The 9,180-nt window shown below is 36.9% G+C and overlaps 2 protein-coding genes across 2 annotated transcripts; one reads left to right on the top strand and one right to left on the bottom strand.

Annotated features, from left to right (window-relative positions):
- Positions 1-1,533: 1,533 nt before the first annotated feature.
- LOC148870750 (F-box protein At3g07870-like) lies at positions 1,534-2,825 on the bottom strand. The gene has a single exon (XM_088973381.1). It carries the CDS (start codon positions 2,715-2,717, stop codon positions 1,611-1,613), a length of 1,107 nt encoding a protein of 368 aa, XP_088829507.1. The 5' UTR covers positions 2,718-2,825; the 3' UTR covers positions 1,534-1,610.
- Positions 2,826-3,066: 241 nt separating this feature from the next.
- Positions 3,067-8,965, top strand: LOC148870749 (uncharacterized protein At2g39920-like). The gene is made up of 5 exons (XM_088968261.1): positions 3,067-3,478; positions 4,675-4,710; positions 4,825-5,124; positions 6,294-6,494; positions 8,479-8,965. Exons 1-5 carry the CDS (start codon positions 3,387-3,389, stop codon positions 8,645-8,647), a joined length of 798 nt encoding a protein of 265 aa, XP_088824387.1. The 5' UTR covers positions 3,067-3,386; the 3' UTR covers positions 8,648-8,965.
- Positions 8,966-9,180: the final 215 nt, after the last annotated feature.

Genomic DNA, 9,180 nt, shown 5'->3' with positions numbered 1-9,180 from the left:
CTGCTTCGGATTCAGTTGTAATTAATTGGTCTTCTACCAAATCCTTTAGATACTGTAGAAACCTTAAACAGGGAGGTCCACTCTCCCCAGTGCCTCTTGTTCTTGTTATAGAGGACTAAACAAAACCAATGATGTAGAAGAGCGAAGCTCTTAGACTTATTTCTGGTCTCAAGTTAAGGAAGAAGCTTCAATAATCAGTCATTTTCAATAAGCAGATGGTTTTGTGATTTTTCTATCATAGGAATTGTAATTTGTCCAATTGGAAAATTCATTTTGGTTTCAATATCGAAGGTTTTATATTCAGCAAGGCAGGGGCAAACGTTTACAATACCACAACTACATATAATTTTTGTCCTAAATTTGACAATAAATTGATTATTTGAGCAGTACAAGTTTTGGCACCAGAACATAAAAACACCTCTTAAGTGGGTTCCTGCAAATCTATCAGATGAGAAATCTTTTTTGGAAACGAGTTGAAGTAAAACAAAAGTGTAGTTCCCATGATTCATGATGGCATCAGAGCATCATATTTTAGTTTTGAGTTGAGTTCAGAAAATATCTGAAATGGCCTCATTTGAATGGTGAGAGCCATAATGAATAAACCACAGTGAATTGCCTTTGAAGATTGAACTACTGGTGGTTTATCTATAGGCAAGGTGAAATGGGAACATCTTACATTAGCTTTCAAAATAAATTGGAAATTCATTCCAGTAAACCCTGAAATATGGCCCCATTAAAGTGGTGTTTAGTTCATGGTTCTAAAAAAGGGTGGTATGGTTCTAGAACCATATGAATCTTTTTTTTTTTTGAAAAATACAATTGTTTTTTTTTTTTCAAACCACACAATGCAAAAGGTGTTGCTCTATTCATGATTCGTTTTTTTGAACCATGATATGCGATTGTATGATTCATGTGTGCATGGGCTTTCACCATCTACTTTTGATTGTTCTAGTGTGATGGCATGTGCTATGCACAGATGCAAGTAAGAAGTAAAGATATGAATTGACATTATACAATCAAAATTTAATTTTTATGACCTGCACCAAAACCAAGGCAAGTATCCACTTTATAATAGTATAGACAGCATCAAATAGAGATATGACCGGAGGAGCTATATTGGTGCATGCATAAAACACACCTTATAACTGGCATGCATATGCTTACATCGATGAACAATATTTCCTAGTTCAGAAAGCCATAAAAAGTTGTGTTCAAAAAAGGCCATTTTTCTGGTTCTGTAACCATGGATTGCTAGCATACAACGACAATGAAATCGTTCATTTCACATGGCATTACGGACATAAATTGCTAGAGTACATGGCCACAAGCTAAGGCTCAATTTGGAAAGAGTACAAATACAAATATGTAGAGTACAAATACATACAAAATGTAAGGTTTTGCACTCTACAAATTTGTATTTGTACTCTTTCCAAACAGTGCCTAAAAGGCACAGTGAATGATGGCAAATAAGAAGGACAAAGTCCAGTTGCCTGTCCAATGTTTAATTGTTTATGCATTAATTCAACTGAAAATTATGTGTGTGTTACATAGTCAGATATAAATCATAACAATTCACTACCAAGAGAAAGTTAAAGAAGATGGGATCAAAATTACATATCAATGGAGGCTCTTTTAATTGTCCAAAAGATGCTGCTATTAACATGAGGAGCATAGAAAACAAGTTGACTGATATTTTGATCAATCTTCATTGCTCGACCGAGTTTGACATTGTAACAAAACAAGCAATTGCTGCATGAAAAAATCATCTCTTCCCCTTTTCCCAAGCTAACAAGAGGTTTAATGCAATGCAGAAATCTTGTGGGAACCACATCTCGTATAAGAACTGTGTCGATGTAATACTGTTTGATCCATCTCTTCCCACTGTAATCCTTCAAAACCCATATGTCAATTCGAGTGTGCTTGATGTTCACAAAAGCAAGAAATCCCCCCATGTCCAGGAGATGAACATTAATGATCTTACATTTTGGGAGAGGAGTTCTTTGGAATGTTTCATTACTGCAATCCAGTGAGAGAATGTGACTTCGGGAATCAGTCTTCCAATGCAAAATTCCACCGTTTACCAGTATTGGGACCTCCATGGTCGATGGTGTTAGTCTGGAAAGAGGCCCATTCACATCTCTCCATGTATCATTACATCTGCCATTAAAGCAACCTCTTAAACTAAGAATCTGACACTTAATGCCATACCAATGGCGAAATATGCATACCACCTTATAGTCTGCAGTGGAGGGAACAAATGCAAGCCCAAAAGTGCAACCGCTTACAATGAACCCATTACACGGAGGAAGCCCTAACCATTGTCCAGTGATAGGATTAGTAATATGCAGAAGAGTATAATCGACCCAATTTTGCACCAGTAGCAAACCATTACAACTGGCCCTGATTTGGCCAGTGAAGAACCTGCTTAGGTCTCGAACCCTAATATTTGCTCCTTCAATAGACATCAATTGTGTGTCGAACAGTGACCTCTTGGTGACAATTCGGTCCTGGATGAGTAAACAGGGCTTGGAGTGAAGGAGGTGTTCTTTGATGAACTGGGGATGCTTGATTAAGTTAAACCATTGGTTGCAGGCATACCTGAACTTATGAAGCGATTCAGCAGGAAGTCTACTAAGGATGTTGCAGATGATATGTTCTGGGATGTACATGTAGTGGGTGGTTCTTTTCTGCTCCCTTTTCTTTCTCTTCGTTTCCATCTCTCTACTTTTCGTACTCTTGTGTTGAATAATTAGAACCAATTTCTCAACAAGAAACAAGGAAATACCAAACAAATCTTTCTTTCTTTCTTTTCTTTCTTTCAGAAAAACAAGTTAGTTTCCTACATTGGCGGAAAACGTGTGCAAGTTAGTTTCCTACCAAAACTAAGGGTCTTCAAGTCAAAGTTCTAACCGTTTAAGGTCAGTTTGGAAATTTCTCATCGAAGGTCATTTTGTGTCGTAACTCGTTAGTACTAAATACTGATGTTACTTATCCCCACTCGCCTTTATAAACAACGAATTTATGCAACTCACCGAAGCTTCGTCCTAAATTCGTATATGTAATCATTATATATGTTATCGAGAGAGGTATGCCAGTGGAGGTTTTCAGACGTTGGATATGATCAAGGGCATACCTCTGATGTGTTGCCGTGGCCCACCTTTAGTTAGATGAAATGATGTGTTGGTGGGGCCACAGGCCACTGAAATACATCTAAGGCCATGATTTTCTATTTTAGCCCTGCGTTACGACAGTGTCGTAGCAAAAGTGAACTCAGTGATGACTGATGAACAGGCTGGACTTCAGATTACCGCCGGAGCATGAGGAGACGAAAGATAGATTAGAGAGAGAAAGAGAGTGGGAGGGGGGGGGCGCTTATTGATCGATCGATGGCGGGATTTCAATTTCTGTGGGTTATATCGGTTGATTCTCTTTCCCATTCAACCTGGTCCAGGGATCACAACATCTTTCGTCTCACTCTCAGATAAGCTTCTTCCTGAATTACCTTCGATGTTAATTTTCAATGGTTTGAACAATTCAATTAATGGTGCCCCTTTGGATGAGTTGAATCCCCTCTCCAAGTTACATCAGGTGTGGAGTTCTAATTTCCCAATCAATTGCCAGTTTTACAAAAAAAAAAGAAGTGACTATTGGAGGGTGAATATGGAAATGGCCTGTCCAAGTGGCCTCCTATCGAGTGGCATCTGAAATTGCTTAATCCATATGGCATATAAAAATATATTCAAAAGAAAAGAAAAGAAAAGAAAAGCTATTAGTGTTATGAACTTATGATAAATATTAACTACTCTTCAAATCCATTTCAATGGAAATTGGAGCTTCTCATGCCTTCCAATTTTTATTAATGTGGCAGGCAAGGAATCTGAGCTATATTTGATGTACCTTGGATATTGTTAACTTCCCATATTCTTAATTACCAGACGTCTGATTTTGGGGGTGCATTAAATATACCTGATTTTCTGTTAGTTTGGACTATTTATCTGTGAGAGGATCACATAGACTTTCTACTGGTTCCATCTCAGTGATATATTTCTTCAGATACTACTTGAACCATGTCTTCTTTGGAAAGTGAAATGGAGCGTGGGAACTCTACTCGAAGTCTTTTGAGTAGAGAACGTTCTGGTATGTTAATCCTAATAATTTGTCAACTTCTTTTGAATGCATGGGTTTTTATTTATTATTTATTATTTTTTATTGATGAAGCTTCTGAAGTACCTAGCTTGTTGACCATTAAAACCAGATGCCATTGGCAAATTGACTGACATGGTGTTTGTGGAGGGGAATGAGATCTACTATTCAATATGTCAATTGGTCCTATCCAATGAACTTATATACAGAATTCAATTTGACTGGATGTATTTTTTGATGTGATGAATAACATGAGGAATGGGTCAGAAAAAGATACCTGGATAGTTAAGATCACAAGTGGTATCAATTTGGCATATAATATTCCATTGGACCAATTGAATGGAATATCAATATCTTTGCATTTCTGTACAATTGCCAATGCATTGGTAGACATGCAAAATACACCTAATGGCTGATCCCAAGAATTTTTGGAAATACATTTGTCTTATGGTCACCTAATTGCCAATGCATTGGACCAATTGAATGGCATATCCCAGCAGTTATTTCTGTACCTTTTCTTCTTTTTGGGTGCAGAAATGGGAAGCAGTGGCTATTTGATAGAGTCAGGTTTGTATCTCACATCTTTAGCTGCAATAAACTTCATTGCAGCACTTGTAACAGTTGGGATTTTATTTATAACGGTTTAGCATTGGCTGTCATGTTACAATCCTGTCAAAATAGGAATGCTGGGGTTATTGAGCTCAGGGAAACAATTGATGACTTTGATTATTGCAAAGCTTTTGCTCTACATGTGGAGGTTAACAACTTGGAACTGGATGAGTTTCCAACAATTTGTAAGACATATTTCATTTGGTACTTCAGAGAAGGTCAATATCTGAGAGATTTGAACTTGACCATGCTGATTGTTGAAAGATACTTTAGAAATTTGGCACCAGAGGATGATGGTTTGGATGTTAGCTTGATTGATATATATGATATTTTTCCCTCCAATCCTCATCATACACATCCATTGCTGTTGAGGTAATTTTTTTTAAGCCCTCTTGACTTATTCTGTTGATAGCATTGTTTTCTCCATCTTCTTTTTGAAGATTACTGTTGTGAGTAATAAAACATAAATGGCATCTAATCTTAAAGCATATTTTCTGGGGGTTATGAAATATAAAATAGTCCAAACAAATTGGAGAAGAATATTCTTCTATGTTGTTTCCATATTTTCAGTTTATCAAGTCTGACCTGCTCTTCATGCCATGTTTGAATTCACATTTACTTTGTTCAGGGAATATTTTTACTTCCGGGTGCATGGTTTAGATCAACAATCTGCATATTCTGTCAATGATTACATAAATGTCCTACTACTGTGAGAATATTGCCAACCAAAAATCAAATTCAGCTTTAAAAGCTAAATTCTCTTCCACTCTATTTTCTGATAGCCTCTCATTCTCCTATGAAGGCCATCAAAAGAATTGATAAAATAATTAAGAACTTCCATGGGAGTTTGGAGATTCCTAAAAGGATTATTTTGTGAATCGGATGACTATTTATAGGAAGAAGGAAGATTGTGGCCTGGCATTATAGAGTAACAGAAATACATAATTGTTAGGAAAGTTACTTTAGAAGTTTCCTGATGAATATCAAAGTGTTTGGCATTTAATCATTAAGAGAAGATATTGACTTTATGAGAACAATCAGGAATTTAGTTTAGCTAGTAGAGTGACTGTAAGGTGCCTTTGAAAAGCTATAGATGCCATTCCTCCACATTTTGAGAAAACACATCAGGTATGATCCCATTTCCATGAGGACAGTGGAAAATTTTGGGTGGGAACTTGGTCTAGAGAGATCCTTTTTTGACCTGAATGCTCTAGGCTTCACTCCATATAAAAAGACATTTACCTAATGCTGCTTTAAACAATCCATGGTATTGGGATGGCTGCACTGGAAATGGACCTAACCTCTGGCATGTTTAACACGAAGCTGCCACTCTCAAACTTGAGCCTGCATTCTAACACTTGTCATCCCTAGACTGCACTCCATCTCTCTGCAAAAGCAAGTCCATCCTTGATTTGGTGGCTTTCTATCCAACTTACAGAGGCATGGGAAGTCTATTTTCTGTTTTCTTCTTGTATTAATTGATATAGTTCTTTGATCATTATTGCTGATAAAATAGCTAATTTCCTGTCTTTTTGACACAGATCTGGACAGCATGACAGGAATGATTGGATTGGAGAGGTGAGGCGTCTGGCTCATATGCGTTTTCTAAGATTGTTAATGAAGCTTCAATCTAGTGGGTGGTCCCTGATATTTATAACTAGGAAGAGAGAGGAACAGTGTAATGGTACCACAAAAGAACTCATTTCTGCAGGATATGGAGGATGGGCATCTTTGATTATGAGGTAACATGTCCTTGATCCTTTGGAAAACCTTGCAGAAAGAGGCTGGGCCTTGGCACAACAGTTGGTTTGTTCCATTGTGACCTGGGTGACCTCAAATCTTGAAAACAGCCCCTCTGTATGTGCATGGGTAAAGCTGTGTATATCTGTCCCTCCCCAGACCCCACATTGGTGGGAGCCTTGTGCACTGTGCTTCCCTTTATATCCTTGACCTTATGTAAATGGACAACAAGATGAAACAGGGACAAGTATTGAATTTCTAGTCTATATAAACCCCAACATCCCCCCTAATACATACAAAAAAATTAAAAAAAAAGAGAAAAAAAGAAAAAAAGAAAAAGAAAAAGAAAAAGAAAAGATAATCACCTGATTGATCTTCTATCCTGGGGATTTTTCTAGGTTTTAAGTTTGTTCTAGTTAAGGATACTACTATTATTGAAAACACTCATGTCTTCAATTTTATGGAGATCTAGGGAACTGGATTCATTATGAAATTTTGCATGTTGAACCAGTGTTTTAAAGTGTATGTGGCTCATGCCTGAAAGAAGCACTTTCAGGAAAATGCGTGATCATTCATTCCTTTATATTCTCTTCCTATACAAACCATTTCTCTTATGCGTGTTTTTTAGGTAATTCATGAAGCTTAAGCCTCATGCCCCATGCATCTAGATGATTGTTTTTAAAACACTATGTAGAATTTATAGATGAATCAATGTGATTGTCCTCCATCTAGTGTAGAGAAGTTAATACGTGAAAATTGTGATCTTGTTTACCTTATATTCTCTGGGAGAATTTTCCAAATTTGTTTTGACACCTGAGACATTTTCCTTTTCCTAACTTGAGTTAGAAAATCCAAAACGTTGATTGCTTGATTTACATCATTTACTTGCACATGTGGTGGAACTTTTTGTGAAAATTAATCAACTATTCTCCAAATAGCATGGGTAATCATTTTTCAGATTTTGTTCTGATTTGATGGCCACAAATGGATTTACAAGGTTCTTTTGAAGATCATGGTGGTCAAATTGATGATCATTATAGCCTCCAAGGGAAAAGCTCAAGCTGGGGTACCTGCAAATTGCTTTTGTGACACTGTTGTCAGTGGACCCTTGAAGAAGTTCCAAAAACCTAGCCCAGAGTTTATCTTAACCACTTCAGGATATGGATGAATATATCTTCCATAGTTGGTACATGTACCCTTTTTATGGTGCCTGTGAACCAATTCTACATATTGAATCTATTATTACATCTTTAAAATAAGAGGACAAAAAGAAAAGAAAATCTGAGTTCACAATTTTACCTTAGGACTGGGAACATATGGCTTTTAGACTCCTTACTTTGCATGTCCTGTAGTTTCTTTGGATTGTGCAGGACACAATTCTTCCTTGGGCGAGACTTTCTAGTGCTTTTGATCCCAACCTTAAGGAAAGAAAATGACATTTCTATATTGACTTGACTACCATTGGTTGACTGTTTCATATGCTTATATGCACGTATCAATGCAGATATTTTTGTCAGGTCCCTCTGCATCTTTGTCCTTTTAAACTCATTATCTTTTGATCAACTTCCACATTAGATTTGCCTTGTTGTCGGAAATCTCAACAACCTAATCCTTCAACTAGTGTTAGAGACACGACTCTACAAGAATTACCTCAGTTTTTTCATTGCATTTTTCTAATGGATTTATATTCAGTTCTGAACTTATTTGAACCTAGATGGATCCTTTCTTGGGTCCATTTGTTGGTGGATTTAAATATTCTCTATTTGTCTTAATGGTCTGATTTGTAATACCCTGGCGGTAGTTTTTTCCAGCACTGTTATTAGCTTGACAGGTTAGCAAAATCAGTACACTACCTCATGTGCATGGTTGTGTAATGGAGTCTGAGCATTTTATTTGTCCTTCCAAAAACCAGTATATTTTTTTAATGTTTGTGTGATATTTATGAGTATTGCCAACAAGCTTGGTTGAAGGCTATTGTTCTTGCAGATCGGATGATGAGATGCAAATGGATAGCTGGAATTTCTTTAACAAAAGAAGGGCAGAACTGCTGAATCAAGGTTTCCGTATAGCTAGTGTTATTAGCTCTCGGATGGATGCTTTAACAGGCCCATGCTTAGGAAAGCGTAATTTCAAGCTTGCAAACCCTATATTCTAAGGTAGAGCCTCAGGTTGAAACAATGGAATTACAATAGAATACATTTGAGCAAGGTGGAAAAAGGACTGTTCATGTGCGTGTGTTATTTGGATGGTAGGCACCTCATATCATCTCCAACATATATAAAGGATGTTTTCAGAACCTTTTTAATTTTGGTGGGGGAGGGGGTGGATCCCCTAGTCCCTGCGTTCCACGGTGATCACAACCTTGTCATTTATACTGGCAGATGACAACCTCTTGTATATAATAGGTATTTTTTATGGCATGAAGAAGCCATTTTCTCAATTTATTCTCATCTATAATAAAGATTGAATTATCGATAGATTTTGGTCTATTTTCTAACATTAACTTCTGTCTCCACAGTCCTCAAATTTTGCCTCAGAGAAAGCTTTAGCATATGCTTGTATTGTATAAACTTTTACTTGTGTACTCTCAAAGCCCGAAGGGGTTTAGCTTTAAGCTTTCAACATTTGCCTTTGGTAAATGAAGCCCAAGATTCATCATTTTTTGGGTCAGCTTTTATTACTCCAATC

Source organism: Nelumbo lutea, chromosome 2, assembly GCF_056320005.1.
Source record: "Nelumbo lutea isolate HS-2025 chromosome 2, American lotus-T2T, whole genome shotgun sequence".
Lineage (NCBI taxonomy): Eukaryota > Viridiplantae > Streptophyta > Magnoliopsida > Proteales > Nelumbonaceae > Nelumbo > Nelumbo lutea.
The sequence above is the reverse complement of the archived record's forward strand: the minus strand, read 5'-3'. Positions and strand labels throughout refer to the sequence as shown.

What these genes read in the sequence shown, in the direction of transcription:
- LOC148870750 (XM_088973381.1), bottom strand. Translation starts at nt 2,717, where the DNA reads ATGGAAACGAAGAGAAAGAAAAGGGAGCAGAAAAGAACCACCCACTAC.
- LOC148870749 (XM_088968261.1), top strand. Translation starts at nt 3,387, where the DNA reads ATGGCGGGATTTCAATTTCTGTGGGTTATATCGGTTGATTCTCTTTCC. An exon ending in AACATCTTTCGTCTCACTCT is followed by an intron (nt 3,479 to 4,674) that starts CAGATAAGCTTC and finishes TCTTTTTGGGTG; the next exon opens with CAGAAATGGGAAGCAGTGGC. An exon ending in TGGGCATCTTTGATTATGAG is followed by an intron (nt 6,495 to 8,478) that starts GTAACATGTCCT and finishes TTGTTCTTGCAG; the next exon opens with ATCGGATGATGAGATGCAAA.